Source organism: Corvus moneduloides, chromosome 3, assembly GCF_009650955.1.
Source record: "Corvus moneduloides isolate bCorMon1 chromosome 3, bCorMon1.pri, whole genome shotgun sequence".
Taxonomy (NCBI): domain Eukaryota; kingdom Metazoa; phylum Chordata; class Aves; order Passeriformes; family Corvidae; genus Corvus; species Corvus moneduloides.
Genome location: NC_045478.1, coordinates 61628181 through 61652134, shown reverse-complemented (window position 1 = coordinate 61652134; position 23954 = coordinate 61628181). Strand labels below are relative to the sequence as shown.

Sequence of the window (23954 nt, the reverse complement as noted above, 5' to 3'; positions counted from 1 at the left end):
ATCATTTGGTTCAATAATGAGGTAAAGTACTACTTATGCAGTTAAGAATAATGCAGGGGACTCCTGGTTCTTTTCGTGGGTTTTCTTAATCTTAGCTATGTGCAACACTCAGAAAAGATCATCTGTACTGAAGTGTAAGGGCCGAATTAGGATTATCATATGAGAGTAAGGGATTTTGGGGAGAGGAGATGTGGGAGAGGGGTTGGCTGAGGGTTTGGGGGTTTTTTGTTGGTTTGTTATTTTAACTATGGAAAGATAAATTGGACCGAATTATTGTCTGAAATTAAGCAAAGCATAAATAGGAGATTTAGCATGACTGGTATGTCATGAATTACCTGTTTATTTTCATGAGATGCTCAAGATGTTCCAAAATACTGCTTGCTTTGCAGGAAGTGTCACTGAACTATATCCCTTGTGTATCTCCTTGATTCTAGTAAGAAAGCAGAAAGCCAGTGAAATCTGCTTTCCCGTGTTGCATAAATGAAAGCTCTGTGTCAATGCAGATGTAGTAATGTTCCAACAGCTTTTATGTCAGCATTTAGCTGATACTCCTGAGATTGGGTTGGCTTTGGTTACAGCAGTAAATATTTTTATATTAACATTGAAACTGATCGTGAAAAAATAAAATAAAAATCTGTTTTAAATCCATGTGACCCAAGTCAAATGGATCCTTCCCTCACAAACAGCACATAAATTCTGCAGAATATCTGTAGTAAGTACATTTATTTATGCCTGCTGAAATATGTGTGTCTTTGTATTTAGATGAGCAGTTCAACATCTGTCTTTGTGTCTACGTGTAGACATGTCGACAAGTTCATGGAATAATACTGATTTATCATAACGACTGATCGTAACTTGCTCTCTGAGATGCGTCTGCCAGGACAGCCCTAACCTGAAGAGCCTGAAGTAACTCCTTGAAGCACCTGTAGCTAGAGCAGTGTTCTGAATGATTGCAATTTAAATTTGTAGAAATAATTGGAGAGAGGGTAGGATGTTCATCCAAGCAGTGGGACAAGAGGCAGTGGGCAGAAACTGAGGCGCAGGAAGTTCCACCTGAGCATGAGGAAGAACTTCTTTACTGTGCAGTGACCGTGCACTGGAATAGATTTCCCTGGGAGGCTGTGGAGTCTCCCTCACTGGAGAGACTCAAGAACCATCTGGACCCAATTCTGTGCCATGGTCTCTAGGATGACCCTGCTTGAGCAGGGAGATTGGACCAGATGACCCACTGTGGTCCTTTCCAACCTAACCTGTTCTGCGATTTTGTGACTTATTTTATTTATGTTACAAAACCCATGGATTTTTAACAGCTAAGATATAAAAGACAAATACAAAAATAACCAGTAGCCTCTCCTCAAGAAACTGTAGCCCACAAGTTTACTATAAATCTTTAAGAAATATGGAAAACTTTTTAGGCTTCCTTTTCAAAATACTTATGAATATTGTAAGAAAAATTGATTTTAAACTCTGTTTCTGTTGAAACAGTCTAGCATGATCAGACTGCTCCTGCATCAAGATCATGCTACGAAAATGCAAGTTTCAAATGAAAATTTAAGTTTTCATAATCCATTAATGACTAACTACATTTTTATGAGTTTATAAAGTTATATTTTAAGACAGCAATAAAACAAACTCCTTTTCTAATAAATAAAATCCTTGTCATGGCAGTTTGTGCTGACAGTTCATTTCAGAAACGAACACAGAAAGATGCCTGAGAACAGCTGATGTCACACTGAAGTGATTCAGTCTTTGGCTATGGCAGGGAGAACAGTTATCCATTTCAGCCAGGAAGTCAGAGAAGAAAGAGTAACAGCACATACTTCAGAGATGACCAAACGTCCTGCTGTTCCGCTTTCCTGCTTAAAAATGGAACAAACTATGGAGACTTTGGACAGGGATAAAAGTTTCAAGTTGGACTAGAAGTAATCAAGCAGAAAGCTAACACTTCCTGGATCACTGATTTTATTGTTTTTCTGTCTAGATCCTTGGTGAAGAGTTGGACAGCTGCAATATAAAGCTGTTGGAATTAGATGCATCAGTCCAGGACTTTGCAGAGCAGAACGTACCCCTGGCTAAGCAGCTGGCTAACAGGATAGGGAAACTCACTGCACTGCACCAGCAGACCATACGGCAGGCTGAGTACAGAGCAGCCAAGCTCAGTCAGGTATGATCTTCATTCCTTTCTGCTGTTTCCTCTCAGAAGCAGAAGGAGCATGCAAACATCTCATTTATTTTCCTGTAGTAATGCCGGAAGGGACATTCCTTGACACATCTGCCTATTATTAGTCAGGGCTTGCATCACATTCCAAAGAGACACAGTCAGGTCAAATCAGAGGGTGAAATAATTCTGTGATGCTGCTTTAACACCCTCTTGCATGAGTCACCTGCTGGTTAGTTCCTTTGGTGCCCTAAAAAGATTATAGATCTCAAAAACAGTAGCATGCCAGATCTTATTGTGCTTTTCAGGGTCTCTGTTTTGTCACTGTTGCCTATATTTGCAGCATTAAAAAAAAAAAAAAAGTTAAAATTATTTTGTTCTAGTCTCAATCCATAGAGGGTGAATATAACTTATAGATTCAATAGAAAAGCTTATATACAATGGCCCTGATAATGCATAATATTTATGCAACATTTTGGCATTCATGAAGATGCATCCCTTGTGGTTCAAAGTCCCTGAAACTCTTTCTCCTTTTTTGTTCCCCTAATTGTTCTTATTCCAAAAAAACTCTTGCTAAAAGAAAATAATTGGATTTTCTATGGTTCTGCCATCAATACCCTGATAATTTATGAGTTCTCTTTTCTACACACATAAGGATGCTTCTGTAGGGCTTGAAAAAGAAAACTTTGAGATATTCTCTTCAGTTTCCCCGAAAAAAATTTTAAGAAGAGATAGAAAATTATTATCAAAGAATTCAGTCAAAGGTACTTGGTAAAGGGATCTAATGTTAGGATATTTTTGTTCAGCACTAAGAAATCCACTTATCATGAAAAAGGATCGGTATTGAAAACTGCTTGCAAATACAGTTTGGTCATCTGGGATTTGATCCATCTTTTATTAAGAGGAAATTCATGAACATCAGTGAAATTATTCCTGCTGAAAATTGGAACTTATGAGTACTTTGCTAAATAGAAATCGGATTAATCAGAAAGCAGAACTTTTGATCTGTATTTTGAAATAGCGTAGCATTTCATTTTTTGGAAATATGGCAGACTGAGTGGACAAAGCAGACTGTTAAAAAAAAAGGTGATTTGGAGGATGGAATAGAAAGAATGGAAAGAGACATATCAAAATAAGAAATTGAGCCATAAACTGAAAGAGGAGGTATTTTGGAACTTACGTGAGAGGCTAAAATATGCACAGGGAGTGTACCCTCTAGGGATATATTTGAGCATCAATGGACTCTCCCAGTGTGACCTACATTCTTACAGTGCCTTTTTTCCCCAAAAAAACTGGTAACAGACCTATTTTAACTCCATAAATACATAAGAAATTATATAAAACAGTGAGGAAAAGTTGTTAAAATGATCCCCAGGTTAAAACAGTGAAGGAAATAAAATTAGTTTTTTCATCCTCTTAAGAACTGTACAAAATTACATCTTAGGCTTAAGTAAATTTTTCTTTTATCCAGGCTGCTTCACACTTGGAAGAATACAATGAGATGCTGGAGTTCATATTGAAATGGATTGAGAAAGCAAATATCCTAGTGCATGGTAGTATAACATGGAATTCTTCCTCTCAGCTTCGTGATCAGTTTAAAGCCTACCAGGTGATTATGTGAGCTATGAAATTTAAAAGGCAGTGTATGTAAGAAGTTATTTTTGAAGTAATGGAGTTCTACTTCCTCCTAAAGTGCTAAAGATTTCTTTAACTGTTCCTCCAAGCCTTAAAAATGATTAATTGGTTTTGGACAATTGTTTTGAAGACTGAAATAAAAATACATTGTGGAATAAAAACATGTGAATCAAAGTTCATCTCCATGTTTACTCAAGTAGATTGGTTTCACAGAGGCTTTTGGCTGAATAATGTGTCTGTACACTGTGATTCTGTCACACCAAGCACCTTATTGCAGCTCATACTCTAAAGCTTTAGTTAATCCAAGACGATTTTCAGTTTGGGGTTTTTTTCTTTCTCCCTTATGCTAAATTGGAAGAGCCTTTGTTCTCAGCTAATGAGTTCTATACCAAATATTCTCAAACTGATACCTAATGGAAGAGTTTCTTCCAATTGCTTTGTGAACGTTTCACATCAGAGTCATTTGCTGTCCCTGTAATTGTGCAATTTGTGTGTGTGTCTGTGTGGAATGTGTGTGTGTGATCAGTGGGACATTTTTATAAAGTTCAAGCTTGCCTGGTGTTACATGACTGTGTGAAAGAAATCCAAGTATCATAAGATAATCATGTATCAATAATACCAAAATAAGACTACATCAATTATGGTTTTTATATATACATTACTTAATTGTCAGTTGCGTTGTCGTATGTTAGTGCAGTGTAGTATGTCACACTTTGTGTTCTGAATAGGAACCTCCAGGCAATTTATCCTGAGGAAAGCTGGAGATAGAATTTCTGGTTTGGTTTTGCTATGGCTTTTTCCCTACTTCAAAATCTGATGATACAGGCTTAACCAATGCCATCCCACACAATACTTCGGCAGCGATTTTTTTAGGCAGCATTAACGACTCCTGCCGTGCTATAACGCTGCACCCAAGTGCTTTCTGCTACTTTCTATTAAGTGCATCAGGCTTCCAGAACAGATCTTCTCCATAGATTGCATATATTATATTTTTACACACAAGTGTGTATAGGAAAACACTAAAATTAATGTATTGGTAAGTACAGCTGCTGAAGCTTCATGACTTAATCTTTTGTTTCTATAAGTCTCTATAAGCTGAAGCACTTCAGCATACATTCAGAACTAAGGATATTGCCTAAGCCTTACAGGAAATCAGAGGAACTTAATCTTAGGCTTATAAATGGGTACACATTGAAGAGTTTGCAGAACAGAAATATCCTTAAAAGATACATGTCATTGAGTCTCAAACCTGACATTCAGTTTGCTTATATCTCCATCTAGAGCATTCTTGATGAGTCTGGAGAGATTCACGGTGATCTTGAGGCCATGAGCGAGAGGATTGATTACCTGGCAAGTGTGTACTGTACTGAAGGAATGTCACAGCAAGTGCTGGAACTGGGGCGGCGGACGGAGGAATTGCAGCAGGTTATCAAAGTGCAGCTCCCAAACCTCCAAGATGCTGCCAAGGTAAATGAAAGCAGTTTTTCTAAGTCTAGCTGGCAACTAGGGTGGTGTATGCATCGTATTACTGAGATTATTAGCAGTGAAGATAATCTGTGGTCTATACAGGGCATGACTGTGTTGTCTAAAGTCTGGTGTCTTGCACTGTTCGAGATACTGCCTTCAGGTGCTGATTCAGATGGGCACAAGATTTCTGCAGGTCCTGTTTTCAGTGCCTTTTCTGGATGGATATGTTTAGGATAATGGTGTGTCTCAAATAGCACTGAGCCCCTATGTTTAGATACTTGAAAAGTGCATTTGTTGACACTTACGTTCTGCTATTTCCTTTATTCTTCTCTTAAATGATATCTAAATGCTGTTATTTATTAATTTAGATCAGTACTGGACCAGACCAGAATTCCATAGTGTAAGGCCTACCTCTACAAAGGAGTGCAATGAAAAGAATGAACATGCTTTTTCAGTTTTATAAAGTATATGCTGTGTTTGAGATTGAAGTACTTAAAAAAATAACTCTGCCTTTGCAATCCCTTTTTCTAGACTGTCATATGACTGGTATTTTTATCTAATATTTTAAACATTTAAAATTAACTGTCAAAACTATGAATTGTTTTTTTGCACCATATGTAAGGGGGATGTAACTGCAAAATCCAGACAGATATATTTATAGTGATTTCTTTTTTTCTTATTATTCATCCCTGAATCAAATGTGTTACGTTACAGGATATGAAGAAATTTGAAATCGAGCTGAGAGCCCTACAGGCTGCTTTGGAGCAAGCCCAAGCCATGCTGACCTCTCCAGAGCTTGGGCATTTGAGCTTGAAAGAGCAACTTTCTCACAGACAGGTAAAAGACCAGGACCTCAATGTTAGCATTTGAATAGTGTGATCTTACACAAAGGATAGTGAGTGTTGATGAGACTGATTGTTGTGTTTCTTAGGTGGGTCACTCTTTCAGATTGTAGCTGAAAATTACTGCCAAGGAAATAATGGATGGAACAAGAAGAATCATTCCCTCAGAGGGAATGGTTGAACTATAATTCTTTATGATGCAATTCTGACAAGTGTGCGTCCAATCCCTTTAATCCATATTAATAATTGTAATGAAGCCCAGTTCTTATCTAGTGCTTTTGGTCAAGAGGTTCTTAAAGTACTTCAAAAGGAGGTCTAGATTGTTACCATCCTTTTGCAGATAGAGATGCAATGATATAGTTTGTTGCTAGCTTCTCCAATAGTAATCTGGAACACTAGGACACAATTCAGGTTTCCTTAAGCCCAGTTACATTTTTGCATGCTTAGTTGAATTATCTTCATAAGATATTGTGTCTTTCTCTATTGCATTTGATCTGCTATGGAGATTTGTCAGTTTGTTAGTTTGGTCTCAGTTTCTTAACAGGAAAAATAAGGTAAGTTATTGCTTTCTGAGTTTCTTAAGACATGTTTCTTTCTGCAAGCTAATATGGAGATTTAACTGTCTCAGTCTGCCAGTGAAAACTGGATTCAGCAGGTTCACTGTAGGATTAAAATGTGCAGAAAAACATACAGAAGAAAGGTAAATTTGCACAGCTTTTCCTTTTCATTAAAATATGCAGTCTTTATTCCGGGGACTTGAGAACAGATTTCAGAATGTGGCCTTAAAGAGTGTAAGTGAAACACATCACCCACCATAAGAATAAAGGAACCTGGAGTTTACACTGGGTTTTATGTGTATTCTTTGTCCTGGCTCTAGCAGATCTCACAGTATGAGTTTCTTTTGTACAGAAAGGGGCTGCAGCCCCTCTCCACCTGTTTCACCAGAGCAGAGGGGGGATCTTGGAAAGTGCCTGGCTGGCACACAGCCCCCAGGGTGCTTCTGGGTGCTGATTGCACAATAAAAACACCCTTTGCCAGCAGTATGGGGCCTGGCAGAGGAGAGGCCCCACCTGTGCTGTCTGAGGAATATGTCATTATACCGAAACCCTGGTTAGATTATCCACCCTATGTCATGAAACTGCAGAAATAAAAAACAAACCACAATCCTCTCATCAGCATGCACTTCAGACCACTTAGCTATCCTTCTGAATGTGGTATAGGGGAAGGGAGATAACCAGTTTGCCTCACTGTCCAGCTGTTTTATATCTATGGAATCTAAAGTCTTTTTCTAATGTGCTAAGGCCCTTTTTATAAACTTTGCCTTTTCCTTTTTTATTTTTTTGTTTTTTCTTTTCCTATCTGTACATACATTAGAACTCCTCCTTTGTAGATAAAAAGAATGGTAATCAAATCTATTCTCCAATCATTGCACTTAGACCCTTCTCATGCATATGAACAGACAGCTTGAATGGACATTGTGTATGGAATAGGCGCTATTAACAAAGGCATCCAGCTTGTGATTATTCAAAGAAAAAGGATTCTGTGTAGCTGTGCTCCTTTCTGTTTGATTGTCTTTTGAATTTTAAGCAACATTTTCAGCCATGGTTTGTGTTTTCAAAGGAAGGTTGTGAATACAATGGGATTCATTTGCTGTTTTGGAAATGTGCTTCTGTGTCCCAGCAGTGAGTTCCACTCAGATTTTAACACTGAGATACGTGTATAGATAAGTTACTCTTGTGCTGCTTTGATTTGTGGATTTTGTAAATCTATTTTTTCAAATCTGTTAATAGAAATATTTTATTACTTAGACACTTAGAAATAGGTACTACTATGCTTTTTCATTAATTATTTTTATACGTAATATATGGGCTTTTTGCTTAAGTAATCTTTAAAAGAATTCTCATTTCACCATGAGCAATTCCAGAGAAAGTGTGTCTAATTACATTCAATTTGAAAAATAGGTAACAAAATTTTTCCTTTACTGCTTGAGCATACCATTATTTGTCTTTAGCTGCATGAAGTGCTCTGATGGTTCTGAAAAACTGGCTTATTATGGCACTGACTTTGTTTCTAGCATCTGTTGTGTGAAATGGAGTCACTGAAGCCAAAAGTTCAGGCAGTACAAGACTGCCAGAGTGCCCTGAGGATTCCTGAGGAGGTGGTCACCAGCCTGCCCATGTGCCACAGTGCCCTGCGGCTCCAGGAGGAGGCCAGCCGCCTGCAGCACACTGCCATTCAGCAGTGCAACATCATGCAGGCAAGTGCAACTCCAGCCATGAATTACTCAGAGGAACTTGAACAGTGACATCCAAACTGTGATGAAAACGTAGAATTTCCTGTCTCTGTGCATTCCTCTGTTCCATAGTATCATTAGGAATTTCCCCACTAAGTCTCAGTTATTCCTGATTTTCATATTCATGACCGTGTTAATTGTTGATTTACCCATCAAACTCTCACCTCTCCCTGATATTGCTATGATTTTTGTAATGCTGTTAGGATTAACTAGACAAATAACTAATACACAATTGTATGCGGGTTAATTTTATAAGATATATGATCAGTTAATAAAATTAGTATAATATTACAACGTCAGCTGCTTCTGAAGATTGCATAAAAACTATTGAGTTAAAACTTTCTAGTATAAAAATAATTATTTTTATTTTCTTTATTTATAATTTATATATATATTTGTTTCCTGATTTTGGAATCATTCAACATCTAGTAAATTTGTATTTTCAAGTTTTGCTAAATACGAGTGAACTAGATTCTCTTTGAGAGTTTGCATTTATAATTAAACATGTAAAAGGTATTTCCAAAGAAGAGAATAAGCTTTTCTTCTCTGCTACTTAGTGATAGGAATATACATAGCATATTCCATAGGCTAGGGTGCAACTACAAAGTTTCAAGTTAGATAACAGAAGAGACTTTTGATGATAAGGATAATTGATGGTACCTTAATACAAGAAAGGTTACAGTGTCACACTGAAAATTTTAAAAATGGGTTAGACAAACTGCTCATGCATCTATAATAGAAAGAACTGATACTACACTGGTAGGATAATTATCTGAATCAATCTTCATAATCCTCTCCCAGTTGAATTTTCTGTAAAATCTAAGCTTTTCTTATAGTCATAAATGAACACCTAAAGTGAAAAAGCAAATGAAAATGCTTTATAGTAAAACCATGAGACTAATCAAGGCTATCTTCTTGTCCGTATGTTTGGTTCAGGCACTTGTTGAATCAGAAGTTATAGCACCTTACATTGGAAATCTAAAATACCAGGTTATGTGGACTGTGGTTTTGGGAAGTACTTAAATAAACGAAACCTTTCAAATCATTGCAGTTCACAATATTTATGAATAGACCTTTTCCTGACTATACTCCTGCTTTGCTTATCAAGATGTGAGTGTCAGATGTAAATTTTTTCCACTGCAGTAGGGAGATCTGTCATGCTTAGACTAAGTAAAAACTAATTTTCATGTAGACACTCAATCTTTTTTTCTCTTCTCTAGGAAGCTGTGGTTCAATACGAGCAATATGAGCAAGAAATGAAACATTTGCAGCAGATGATAGAGAGTGCCCATCGCGAGATCCAAGACAAGCCAATAGCAACCAGCAACATCCAGGAACTCCAGGTCCAGATTTCACGTAATGAGGTATGAGAGCCAAAATGCATCAAAACTTCGGGCTCGGTCGCAGCTCACTGACCCAAACAACTTTTCATAAGCAACAGTCATAAGTTAGCTGAGTTGCTTTTCAGACTTCCTCAAGGCTAGTTGAGCAGATAGACAATACCAGATAGGAAACTCCTGCTATTGGTACAATGGGGAGAGTTCATTTGTTCATTCTGTTAGGTATATCCTAACCTTCAGACAGCATTATGATAAACAAAAGCATTGCATAATTAAGGGACAGTTAACATTAGAACTTGAGTGAGGAGTGTCCCAGAAGTCAAAGTTCAGCAGTTTGTCAGATAATCACAACTAGTTTGGTGATCCATATGTACGTATGTATATCCTAAAGTACTTGTACATATGCGCATGTATATCCTCAAGTACCTGCTCATTTTCATCCCAGTGACATTCTGTAAAGAATACCAAGAGACTTGAGTCAAAGGAAATCCATACTAGATTTGGAGGAAAACTGCTCCATTCACTCCAAAGGTTTCTTTGAAGAAGTCTTTGTTGGGAAGATTTTTGTGCTCTGGAGTTGCGGGTCCTGCCGACAAACTCATAGATCATAAGTCAGGATAGTCTCTGTGCAGCCTTCTTGCTGTGCTGTCTTGAGAGCTTTTCCTGAGCCCCTTTCCCCTCCACCTGTCTGTTGTGTAATTCTTGGGATAGAAAATCTCTTTGTGTCACTTTTGGCACCAGATGGCACCATTTCTTTATCTTTGAATTAAAGCTATCCCTCCTGTTGTGTAATATAACCTAATGTTACATGTGTTTCTCATTTTTTCCATCCAGTTGTTACAGGAGTTGCTTAGTATAAATTCAAGAGCAGTTTGCATAAACAAATACTTCTGGTTTTTTAGTATTGAATTGATAATGCTACTATTCTCTATTCAAATGTTCTGGAACAGCAGATGCAGGGGAGTGACTTCAGCGATTCAGGGTAATATTGCTGGAGGAAGGAATGGTGCTGCAGGCAGGAAGGAATTAAAAATGGGGCAGCTTGAAGTTTCATGTGCATTTGAGCAAGTTTAGTAGCTAGGAGTGGTCCTAAACATCTGCAGGAAGATAGCAGCTTTATGCTAATGCCCGTGTTGGCATCAGGCAGAATGGACAGACTTCATACTTGCAAGCTTTCCACATTTAGGTGTAAGGGGTTTTGAAAGACTGAGATAAGCATATTTTTGGCTCATGTTTTCTCTGCTAAATACCTGTGAAATAGCATAACATGAAGTGGATATTCTGAACTGTATATTACTAGACTACTTCAAAAGTCAAGTCTGTCAAGATGTTTGTTATGTGTGTTACTAATTTAAGAAAGTATCAGTTACCACATTCCCTGTTTAAGTCTGTATGTAAAAACTTGAAGGGACATTTGCGGTAGCTATATTTAGAATTAAAATAAGAGGAAGGAAAAAAGTAGAAGGAAGTTACGTCTTGATTTTTAGGAAGCTTGTATTAATATGCTTGTATGCAAGTACATGTCTACTGACCCATGTTTCTTTAGCATTTCAGTAAGAATATGGGCAAGTATCTCCATGCTTGTTAATTATTTTAATGGATAATACAGTACCTCATGGGACATTGCTTTTATAAGATGCTTTATTATTTGTAGTTTTCTTTTGCAATCACATTTTTTGCTTACTCTTCCTTGTTTTCAGTTAAAAGAGGTATTTTAGATACTCAGTGCATTGGACATTAGACCACAAATGTCATTGCACTTCAGTAATGTGATGGAATAAAGTGAGTATACTGAATGACAGTAATTTTCTAATGAGGTTCAGATATGTCATTCATTGAGCATTAGTGAATGACTGGTATTTGCCAAAGAGCAAATAACTGTTCGAGCTGATAGACACTAAATTTGTGGCTTGATTTGATTCCAGCTTGGTTTTTGACTATTCTGCTTGATGTTTTATAATCAAGACTTTTCTTAGTCTCCAAGGAAAGCTTTGGAGCACCAAGAGAGGTCCTTTTGTTGCTGACATGACAGATGGTGACAAGGTGCCATTGAAACTCAAGTAGTGAAGTGTCATCCTCAGTCTTGGAGCTGTTTCAATTCCTAACTTGGTATTTCTTGCAATGAGTGTTCTGCACGGTAATTTTGAAGAATTTTCTTACTGAAAATTTCATACAGCTAAAAAAACTTTTAATTTATCAGCCTGAAGCAGCAGTCTTATTTACTTTTGAAAAGATATTGTAATAATATATTATTATGCCTACTAGATCTGGCAATTCCTGTTGCTATTTTTCCTTGAAAACTTGTGGGTTTTGAAGAAGTAAAAGCAGATATAAAAATGAAGCAGAAATATATACTTGAACAAATAATCACCAATTTAGTAGGCGAGCTTATACAAATGTTTTCAGTTTCTAGATCAAAACTCAAACTTGCCACTGAGCATCTAGGGAGACAGGAGCAGTAGCTTCAACAGAAATATGAAACACTTCCACCATTTTTTATTTGAAGTTATATTAATTGAAAGCTTTGAAACTGGACACTGAATGGGGTAACAGTGTAGGGAAGGAGAGAAGACATGAATAGTCATAAGGCTACTCTTTTTCATCTTTCTTGTCTAAAAAAATTTAAGGTGTTTGGCCACATAAATAGACCATTTCCTAAGCATAAACCCCCCAATATTTTAAAATACACTTTGCTTTAAGCCAGATTCCCCATCTCTTTCCAAAGAAAGGTTAGTCCTGTGCAGCTCAACTTCCAACTCAGTAGATTTACACAAAACCAAAACAAGATTAAAATACATCTTATCCAAACAGTGACAAAAAGCAATCCAGTCTGTATTTAATCTTATTATGTGACTGATTGTTCCTATCACATTTGAGCCTGTTAGACCCTGTGAGTTATTGTTTAGACAATTCATTCTTTCTGGTGAGAGTTGAATGGGGCATTTTTTGCAGTTGTGGCTACTACATGACCTCATTTCCCTGGCATGCACTATGCAGAGGAGCTTCATCTTCCTCACATAAATGGAAGTAGATAGGGGGCGGGAGCGGGGGGAGAATAGGACAGGAAGAGGGAGAGATGCTCCCCTTTGCTGCAGCGTGAAGCTTACAGGCATGGGCTGAGGTTCAGGCAGGAGGCGAACGTGAGGCGTCCCTCCGTCCCTCCCTCGCTGCGCTCTGCGGAGCCGCGCCCGCGGAGCCTTTGGCAGCCGCCGCTCCGGAGCTGCCGCTCTGCGGTTTCGCAGCGCGGCCGGACGCGCCCGGCTGGGTCCCTGCGCTGGCGACATCCTGCTCGTCAGCAGAGCGGCAGCGCTACCATGGTATTGGCTGCGCTTGGAGGGGCAGCTTCAGTTCGCCGCGGAAGCTGAAATGCCGCCGGTCCTGTGGCCTTTCCCGGCTGCATCAGCATTAGGGGAAAAAAAATGTTTCCTCAGGAGCTGGCTCAGAAGATCAAAGGATACCAGGAGCAAATTGCTTCTTTGAATTCCAAGTGCAAGATGCTGACAATGAAAGCAAAACATGCCACCATGCTGCTGACAGTGACAGAAGTGGAGGGGCTGTCCGAGGGAATGGACGAACTGGATTCCGACCTCCTCCCAGCACACCCCACTCATCCCTCGGTGGTGATGGTAAGCAATCCATTGGTCACTGTCCTCATTTTCTGAGCTGCTTCCTCTTGCATCATGACAGCACCTCTGTGTAACAAATTGCGACAGCTCACATCTACTTTAGCTTTTGAAATGGCTGTAGTGTAGCAAACCAAACAAGTTGTAGTTTCCCTTTACTGTATTTTGCTTTATATGCATTTTGAAGACTTGTTGATAAAGGATGAAGTTCTTTAATAGACAAATACGTGAAAGTTGTGTTCAGTAATATGCAAATACTGTGCTTTTTTTTTTTTTTTTGTAGCTATCAGCATTCAAGAACAAATGCTAAGAAATTGATGAGTTGCAGGAATAAAACCAGAATAAATATTATTTCATTAGATGTTGCAGTGTGTAGACTTTTCACACATTAAAATGTTGGTGTGATAATTGACAGTATGCTGCTGTATTCTCAGATGAGTGTGTTGGAAATGAAAGCTAATTACTGCCACAGGCCTTATGTTTGGCTTACTTTGCTTTTGTTTGTTTCATTACAAACATTCTGCTGATGCTACTGGGATTTTTGTCTGAGTGTCAGACTTCAGGGTTTATCCCTCTATAACAACACTGGGGAAGGAAGAAGGTTATGTTTGAATAGTGGGTTGTGTATATTGTATATTTCAAGTCTGTTCCTTGTTGTTCTAACCAGACCTGGATACTGAGACAAATGGTGCAGTATTTTGTAGCTCTCCACAGTATTTCTGTATGCAGCAGTGATTGTATTAGAAGACATTTAGGCAAACCTGAATTTGTTATTACTGAGTTGCTTGCTCTACATTGTCTTTTAAAATCCGTTAGGGTACAGGAGAGCGTTTTTATACTGAAGTATGACAAGTAAATGAGAGTATTTATTCAACAGATTTCTAAACTGGTAAATGTAGGAGCATGAAGCATGACTAATTAATATAATGGTAATTCTGGCCATGTGTTGTTTTGATCTCAGTCTAAGTCAAGCCTCAGCTGAGGTAACTGATGTTCTTCCTGTGCTCTGGGGTTGCTTTTCCTGTGGCAGATGACTGCTGGTCGCTGTCACACGCTGCTCTCCCCTGTCACTGAGGAGTCTGGGGAGGAGGGAACCAACAGTGAGATTTCTTCTCCACCTACCTGTCGCTCTCCCTCACCTGTGGCTAATACAGATGCTTCTGTTAACCAGGTACCTCTCTCTTGGCATTCATTCAGCTTTTATCTCAGATGTACATGGTTCCATTCCACAGGTGGTTTATTTAATCCTCTGAGATAATATTTAGCTATAGCTCCAAGGAACTGAGGCTTCACCTCTTACCAAACAGAACCTTCAGGTTCTGGTTCAAAATGGATACAGATACTGACTTCTGAGTTGAAATTGTATAAAACTGGTGTTAAGCTATTCATGATTTTTAAGAATAAATTTTAAGTGACAATTGCAACGTCACCAGTGTTTTCTAATTATAACCTAATTTTTATTTTCTCAGTAGTACTCAATGGAATCTTGCATCCTGAGAAAAAAAGCCTTTTTGTACTCCCCACAATGAAACATTGCATTATGCCCGTATCCATCTATCTTACTGTACCATTGCCATTGTGGCACTGAAGTCACAGCCTGATATCTTCCACTTAATACCATTTCAGTTATTAACTTTCATGTGGGTTTTTTTCATGTACTCTTCATTCCAACATTGTTCATTTTCATGGCAGTCTGTTTTAAGTGCCAATGAGGTAGATCAGTGAAATAACCAACATTAGATTTTAAATCAAAACTGAGGGCTCTTGCACTTCTAATAGGAGCAAGTGTGTATCAGTATTGATTAAAATGTAAACATTGAGCCAGCGCATTGAGTATCATGCCCATAAAGTCACACATAAAATGTTATGCTTTAGAAACTTAGAAATGAGCCTTAGAAGCTATCATCACTTCACTGAATTCACCACGTTCTGGACTTTGTAGCTGATTGGTTGGTTTTGCATTTGTGACTGCTTCCAAAGTTGACCCCTGCAGACTTGAAGGTTAGAATGTGTTGTGTTGCATTGCTGAGTAGAATTAGACAAGTTTGAGCAAGATGCTCATTGATTTCTTCTGCTAATTTCAGAAGTGCATATGGTGCTATAGAAGTTGCTAAATATAAGATCTAAGAAAGAATACTAATGTAAGATAGTAAGAGTGGTGACAAAATCATCAATGGTGTACAAAAAAAGTATGGTGTCCTATGACACCATTAATTAGTGAAGGAATTAAAGGACCAAAAGCAGCTTGCTTCCTAATCAACAAAGCCAATGTCAGGTCATTACTTTCTCTGAAAATGTAAAACAAGTCAAACAGCTCCAGTCACTCAGACAATAAGGAAAGCACAGTGAAGATGCTGTTGCACCATGAACTGACACCAAAATACGAGTTTTAGAATAAGTGGTTTACTAGTGCAAAATTGAACAAAAAGATCATGTCTTTCATTTAGCGGAAGATTTTTGGGAGATGTAAAGTTGATGCTGTTACAGTAATCTTAAAAACTTAGAGCAGAAGTTTTCTTCAGTGTGGTTAATGTTGAAATGAACTGCATGTATTAAACAACAAGCGGAAGAACATTCCAAAATGCAGTGGTTTACTTACAAAATTCTTAGGTTCACATTCACATGAGATTAAAGAAGCTATGAAACTGCCAGTGCTGGTCATGATGAATGCCCAGGGAGACTTCAGGAAAGACGGTTAAAAAAAATATCCTAGACATTAGTGAACTAGGAGCTCAAATGTAAGTTATAAACATTTTGTATTTTTACAACAAATCAGCAAAATCATTTGTAAATACTTTGTTTTTAAAAGTAGCCAGAGTTAAGAACTAATTTCTCACAGGAAGACCACCTGCAAACTACCAGAAGAAAATGTGAACAGGAACTCTAGAAAGTGAAGAATAACATGAACTTAGTCTTTGGAAAAAGATATAAAACTCTTCTGAAGAGGCAGCTGGGGAGGGTGTTCAGACTGCTTTTTAATTCCTGAATCCTGAGTCCCGAATAACTATCTGTAGTCTTTCGTCAGTTTATGATCATCTCTTAATGGTGAAACATAGGTAGTCTGAATTCAGGTGTCTACATACTGTTTTTATATTTCTAAAAAGTAATGAAAATACAAAATAAGTGCCAGCTGCTTGTTAGTGAAGTAATGGGGTTATGTATTGAAATAGATTAAAACAAGAGCAGAAATACAAGGAAGTGACAATTCTAGCACTACTGTAAGTTTAAAAAATGCCTGTTCTTTTTCAGAACCTCCTCTAAAAACAGTGGAGGGGGAAACTATAAAGGTGTTAACATTGGAAACACTGAGAAATTTCATAGTATATAAAATATTGGCGGTAGTTAACAGTACTGAAATGCAGTTCATTTTGATGTTTAGCCAAATTAGACACTTCATCTGTACCACAATACTGAATGAGAATCCTTTGGGGCTATATCTTCTTGCACTTACCCAAAGATGTACTTGATTAAAATTTGACACACTTTTTAAAAGTGTCTTCCTGATATACAATGCAGAGCAGTTGAACTGGAAAAGCTGAAGTGTTGGCACAATGCCCTGTAGGCCACAGCTGATCCTGTGATCCAAGTCTTATGCCCTGGGTCACTGTTAAATGCTTTTCTATCTCCTTGTACACAGCTTACTTAAGGATTCTTTCTCTTTCCCTAATGAATATTCATGTAAGGTGCTGTCAGCCCTCCTTACATATCTTACGAAATCTAAACACATTCTTTTGCCCCTACATTTAACAACAAAACTTGACTACTGTTCATTGGCTACTTTTCATAAAAACAGCCATGAGATAGTAGGGCCTTTATAGGGGCAACAAAATCTTTTACTTGCATGAACATCTGGATTCCTGCTATCATCAGGTGAAAGTTCTGCCAAAGAGAAGCTGTCATGTTGTATACTCACGAAAGCAGTTGAAAAGAGGGGAAAGGGACTGCTTTTCCTTCTCTGTGAAAGCAAACCCTTTATTCTGAAAACCACGTTAAGAGGTCACAGAAGCATTGACCTTGAGAGAGGACTAGCAAAGGGTGGAGAGTAGCTTCAGGCAAGGCAAAATGAGAAGTTGCTCCCACTGGTGCAACTTCTCACCATTACTTGGAAAGATCACTTGTGGTCAGAGTGAAAAATTCTGAAATTGCAGTACTGAATGCTGTGCTAAGCTGTTACCTATTCTATGCGGGCTCCTGGACATCATAACACTTTCATCATTAAATTTTTCAAGTTTCCCAATTATTGTCTTTGAAGAAGTACCTCATCTGACACTTTTGGACTGTTTGATGGGAGTGATCTGGTTTCTGTGCTCTTCCAGAGCCTGTCTCGTTTTGTTCACACATGGTATTAGATAACATATTTGCATTCTGCTCCAGATTAGGATCCTTATTGTACTCTGAGATCCAGTACCTCAGAATTAGTCTTGTTTAGTACCTAACTTTTATACATCTGTACAGAATCACTTAATGGCTGAAGTTGAAGGGACCTCCAGAGATCATCTGACCCAACACCCTTCCTCAGGCTGGACCGTGTACAGCAGGTTGTCCAGGACTATGTTCAGGTTGATTTTGGGTGTCTGCAAGGATGGAGACCCTGCAACTTCCCCGGGCAACCTGTCCCAGTGCTCAGTCACCCTAACAGTAAAAAAGTGTTCCCTGATATTCAGAGAGAATCTCCTGTGCTTCATTTTGTGCCCATTGCCTCTGTTCCTGTCACTGGGCACCCCTGAAAAGAGCCTTTTTCTGTCTGCTGTGCACCCTCCCTTGAAGGCAGCATTTTTCACCTCCCAAATAATGTGTTGCTAACTGTCATACATGGTTTCAGTTTTAAATAATCTTTGTCATCAAGTCTGCTTTTCTGACCTAAGTATAGATACTGTACTTGTTTCCTTAATTCTACATTTTCTGTAGATGTTTTCAGTTGTCATCTGCAACAGTTGAAGAAATCTCCATACACTAAGTATAGAAGTTCTGGTGAGAAATAATTCCACTCTGAATTTTCATTGGTGGTTTGAATGTTTGCCCATTTCCTTAGCACTTTTGGTCCCTTTTCTCAATATCTTTAGTAAGTTAGTTGAGGCTCCTTGTTTTTTTGAAAGCTTACAATAAGCTGATGCTTCATACTCTTTCTTGCCTCATTTACCAGTCCTCCAGCATATTCCTTTCAGGTTCTTCTGCTGCTCTTTCTGTGATAGTGTTCATTAGGGTGGTATTTGCCACCTACGGTGCCATAACCCACTATCTTTTGTGATGGGTTTTCCCTCATGGGTAGTTCTGATGATGCTGGAACAACACTCCCATTTGTAGCACTTCCCCTCCCAGCCTTTCCATGAATGTCCACAGTTGCCTTCTGCACCTCCTAGCTAATATGAACATGAAAAAAAAGTGTCCAAAATACTCATCATAGTGAAGGTCCAAAACATGTTCAGTCTGCTACTATTAAATATTGATTTACTGTGTCATTCAGAGGTTTCCTGGTGGTTTTGGCTTTGTGGGCTTTATTTTAATGGACGTATGCAGTGGGACAGTATGGGGAGGATAATATGCAATAATGTGCAGTTGAAAGTGCAATAATGTACTTCGTGCTTGTAGGACATTGCTTATTACCAAGCCTTATCTGCTGAACAGTTGCAGACAGAAGCTGCTAAAATTCAACCCAGTACCTCAGCCACCCAAGAGTTTTACGAACCAGGCTTAGAATCATCTGCTAGTGCCAAATTGGATGATTTGCAGCGTTCTTGGGAAACACTGAAAAATGTGGTAAGTTTTCATCTGGAGGATTCAAAATTATTGGCTAGCTTGTAAGGAATAAAATTCAAATAACTGTTTTCAGCTAACAGTCTCTGCAGTTTTTGGTTTTCAGATGGTTACTTGAATTGTTAGTTGTGATATATTATTTTTGTTCGTTGTGTGAAAGCCTGTGCAAGATGGACTTCCATTAAGAAAAACAAGAGTCATTAAAGCTGATAGTTGTCTTCAGAAATACTGGCTATTGACAGACTATATTCCTTAATCTAATAAGGATACCAAATCACGCTGGATGAGTTGGCAAAAAAGGCCCAAGAATCCAGTTTCTCCAAATAATGAATTAACACATTTCTGTATAGTTTTGCAGCATAATCATTCAGTGATGTATGAAAATGGTCAGGGATTTGATCAGATGCTATAAATTTTAATTCCTTTCAGAGGCACAGTAGCTGTTACGGGCTATTAAGAACTATGTGTCTAGCAAATAGTGTACATCCATGTTTGAGTGCATGAAATCTAAAAGAATGCATGAGAATGTGCATAGGTTTTCCCTGCTTTATTTCCATTTTTTCCAGCAACAGAACCTAGAATTTGGTGGAATTTAAGTAAATAAATACTTTTAATAGGGATGTTTTTCTTTATAATTTATACTCTTGAAAAATTGTTGCAAGTTTTTTTGCTTTAGTCTCTTAAGCTTTGGGATATAAGAAGCCGACTAAATAGCAAATCCTGTGTGAGAGGTCAGAATTTACACTTTCCATTCTTCTTCAGATCAGTGAAAAGCAGCGCACACTCTATGAAGCTCTTGAGCGTCAACAGAAGTATCAGGACACACTCCAGTCTATATCCACAAAGATGGAGACCACTGAAATCAAACTAAATGAGAGCTTGGAACCAGCCAAAAGCCCAGAGAGCCAGATGGCTGAGCATCAGGTAAAATCTTCCATGTGAAGAGTAGGGGGAGAGTACACATTGCCTGCATATCTTCTGTTCTGTTTTTTAGACGGTAACGTTCTTCATGGCTGGATACCTCAAAAATACACATTTGTTGCATGAACCTTCTCTGTTAACTGTATGTCTTGCCTTTCTGGGCTTCCTGCTGTTCTAAAGGTGGTGTGTTGGGGATTCTTTTAATAAGGAGCCTTTTTGAAAGAAGTAGTATAGATAGTAAGAGTTTGTCTAATTGAAATTTTCAGCAAAAGCTTTTGTCCAAGATTGTTTCCAGTGACAGCTATACACACTATTCTTCAGCATCATTGCTGAAGAGTATTTATAATGTTGCCAGATACTAAGATCGTAACCAATACTGATGCATTGTATATTAATCAAAATGAATTTTTCACCTTGTTAAACAAAACAAACCAAAAGCACACAAAAATTCCCTCACAAGGGAAGTCTCAAGGAATAGTGCTCTGAATAATAAGAGTATTCTTTATTATATAACCCATCTGACATCTGTCTAAGTTTTAATCACCTAAGCCTTCTATGTGATAGCTTTAATCTATCTGACAGGGCCAGTTCTCATTTCAGCAGAAACTCCATGACTTGAAAAGAATGAAATTTGGCTTTTGTAGCATTGTGTGATGTCTTATGCATCCAGTGCATATATTCTGTCAGATATGAAAGTAAAGTATCGCCTCAAAGGTATTGGTAGCATGCCATCCTTTTGTAGGTATCTTGAAAACTGATTCATGGTGTACAAAAGTAGGAACTTACTTTCCACCATGGAGTAAATCTCTGATTATTTACGTCTGTAGCTGGATGTTCTTTGTCCAGTTAGAAAATTTTAGGCTGGAAGCTAACACATGCACCTATTTTTCTCTCACAAACACACACTTACTTGTTCATTATCTTTACCATGAGTACTAGAATTCCCTGCAGATAATTTATTGGAAGAATAAATTTTCAATTTCCAAAATAATTCCTTGTGGTATGTTTGAAATTCAAGATATGTAATTAAATCCATATTTAAGTAACCAGATACATGATCCTGTCTTAATCCTCTAAAAGCAGGACTCAGTCCTTTGGAATACTGTCTCTACCATACCAGCAGTGATACTCTGCACTACTCTGTGTTCCTCGTGCCTCCCCCAGGATAGTTGCCTTGAATTTTATATTTAGTCAGTGCCTCCTGAAATACTTTCTTCTCACTGGTAAACGAAGCAAATGCATTCTCTGCTCTCATTTCTAAATAGGCTTTGATGGATGAGATTTTAATGTTGCAAGAAGAAATCAGTGAGCTTCAGACATCATTAGGCCAGGAGCTTATTTCAGAACCACTGGATGCAGAAGGTGCTGATCAGATGGCATTGCAGTCCACCCTCACAGTCTTGGCAGAACGAATGGCCACAATTCGAATGAAGGCATCAGGAAAACGACAGCTATTAGAGGTACAAGAAAAAATATCACCAATATTCTTAGTCGCCATAAAAAAAAAGTATTTTTCAGTTCTGCTTATGTCTCACAATTCCTTTCAGTAATAAATTACCAATCTTTTTTTAGTGAGCCCCTCATCTTAATGCTAAGTAGCCAGAAAGAACTTGGAGCACACATATATCTTCCAAGTTCCTTTTGGCGATATTTAGCTGTATGGATATATATATCTCCATAAGTGCTATATATATATATGTATATATATATATATATGTGCTGTGTATATATATATGTGTGTGTGTATGTATATATAAATGAAGTAATGAAGTGCAGATGTTAGAAGTCATATTGCCTACAGTAAACTTTTGAGGAGTCACCTCTAGGCTGGGAGACAAGAGAAGAGAGAAAGCTTAAAACAAGAAATAACTACTCTTCCAAATCTTTGCATTGCTGTCTACACTCATCTTCCCAGTGATTTGCATGCAAACTTTTTTTCATGGAAGATGCACCCCTTTATTTCTTTGCCTACCAACTTTACCAAGAATCTTTTAATGCTAAGGGGATTTTTTAAAGCCCTTTTCAAATAGGAATGTTGCTGTGTATATTATACAAGTGAGAATGTGCAGTCATTCTAAAGCTGGTTACAGTTTGACTGCTTTGAACACTTCAGGACAGCTTATTGCTGTACTGCTAAGAACTGCAGTAGTGAATTCACAAACACAGCAACTCCTGCCTTCATATGTTCCAGCAACAATTGATTCAGAGAAGCAGAGTGAGAATTGGCTGTGTGGACCTAAGGTGTGGTGCTTAGTTGCCAGCTGGGGTTAAACCAAGACACTGGATTACAGCAGAGTCTCAGGGTGCTTCAGCTGCTTTAGTTCTGTCCAGTCACCTGGGATAGTGAACAGGTCATTAGAAAATATCTTTGTTAAGTCTTAAAATAACAAAATTGCACTAAGTTTTTCCTTCTCAGAAGAAAAATAGCTTTAATTAATAATGAGGAGTTGGAAGTAGAATAGGGGATCTAGCTGTTTATAGTTATGCCATACAGGATCTAACAAACATCTTGGTAGTACTTAGGAGATGATAACTAATAATTTCAAGATAATAATGAGTCAAATGTATTACTCGTAACTGTGATTAGGATTCTGACAGTTACTTCAATACAATACCACAAGTATTCCCTGAGAATCCTGGCTGGGAAATCTATATGATATGTACACAATATTCAGTCATTTAACCTGTGTACTTCATAGCTCTGATTTCACAGATAAAATCTTCTAGAACATCCCAGGGAAGTAAATGTAGAAATAAAGATAGAACAGGTAATGAAAATATTCTGCTGTTGAAGGTGTGAACTGCTAGTATTGTTCTTTCTGGAGACCTAATTGAAGTAACTAGCATTTGAGAACTGTTCAGGTCTGGGTTATTTGAGACATCTAAAAACTACTCTTTAAATTATTCTAACAGCAATTTTTAATTTTTCTGCTGAAACTGAGCATTCAGAAAAGCTGTGCAAACACTTCCTGTGTGAGGAAGTTGCCCTGCTCATTTGAGTCTGAATTCCCTTACATAGTGTTGTAGGTTGACCCTGCCAAACACCCACCCTCACTACTCTCTCCTGTGCAATGGGTTGAAAATAGAAGGCAGACAAAAAGACTCATGGATCAAGATAATGACAGCTTAAACAGGTTAAGGAAAAGCTGTGCATGCAAGCAAGGAATGAGGAACTCATTCACTACTACCCAATCAGCAGGCAGATGTTTAGCTACTTTCCTGGAAAGTTCAGCATGTGTTTCTTGGGAAGACAAACACCATAACCACGAATGCCCCTCCCTCCCTGCCTCCCTTTCCCTGGGCTTTTATTGCTGGGCATGATCTCATCTGGTATGGAATATCCCTTTGGTCAGTTCGGATTCGCTGTCCTGGCTATTTCATCTCCCAGCCTTTTGCCCACTCACAGCCTACTGGCCATTGTGAGGGGCAGACAGAAAGAAAGCCTTTATGCTGTGTTCAGCAGTAGCCATAACATTGCTGTGTTATCAGCACAGATTTAACCACAGCAGCAAAGCACTGTACAGACTGCAACGAAGTTAACTCCATTGCAGCCAGATCCAATACAATCTTCTCCCTTTGTTCCTTAATATTTGCACCATGCTTAGGTTTCACATTATCTGATGCAACTAAGTATCCTCTGACCATCCCATTCATTTTCTTATTCCAAAAATCCCCTCTACTCTCTCCAGAATTCAGTATCTCTCTTGTACTGGGGAGCCCAGAACTAGACATAGTACTCCAGGTGTGGACTCACCAGTGTTAACTAAAGGGGCAGGATCACCTCCCTCATCCTGGTGGGAACAGTCCTAAAGCAGCCTCAGACGCCACTGGCCTTCTCTTCCACATTGTTGGGTCATGTTCAAAAGGACCCCCAGGTTCTTTTCTGCCAAACTGCTTCCCATCCGCTTAACCTCCAGCCTG

General features: G+C 38.3%; 1 protein-coding gene across 22 annotated transcripts in view; it reads left to right on the top strand.

Annotated features, from left to right (window-relative positions):
- SYNE1 (spectrin repeat containing nuclear envelope protein 1) overlaps positions 1–23954 on the top strand; it is a 295197-nt gene that overhangs the window by 184004 nt on the left and 87239 nt on the right. For 18 of the 22 annotated variants that reach the window (XM_032101881.1, XM_032101882.1, XM_032101866.1 and 15 more), the window contains 11 exons: positions 1982–2164; positions 3630–3767; positions 5075–5260; positions 5975–6097; positions 8177–8359; positions 9616–9759; positions 13167–13361; positions 14389–14529; positions 18948–19115; positions 19875–20036; positions 21299–21493. In XM_032101881.1, the coding sequence (XP_031957772.1) occupies positions 1982–2164; positions 3630–3767; positions 5075–5260; positions 5975–6097; positions 8177–8359; positions 9616–9759; positions 13167–13361; positions 14389–14529; positions 18948–19115; positions 19875–20036; positions 21299–21493 (1818 nt within the window). The remainder of the gene's footprint in view (positions 1–1981; positions 2165–3629; positions 3768–5074; positions 5261–5974; positions 6098–8176; positions 8360–9615; positions 9760–13166; positions 13362–14388; positions 14530–18947; positions 19116–19874; positions 20037–21298; positions 21494–23954) is intronic. The other 4 variants (XM_032101863.1, XM_032101879.1, XM_032101872.1 and 1 more) reach the window with 3 other exon arrangements.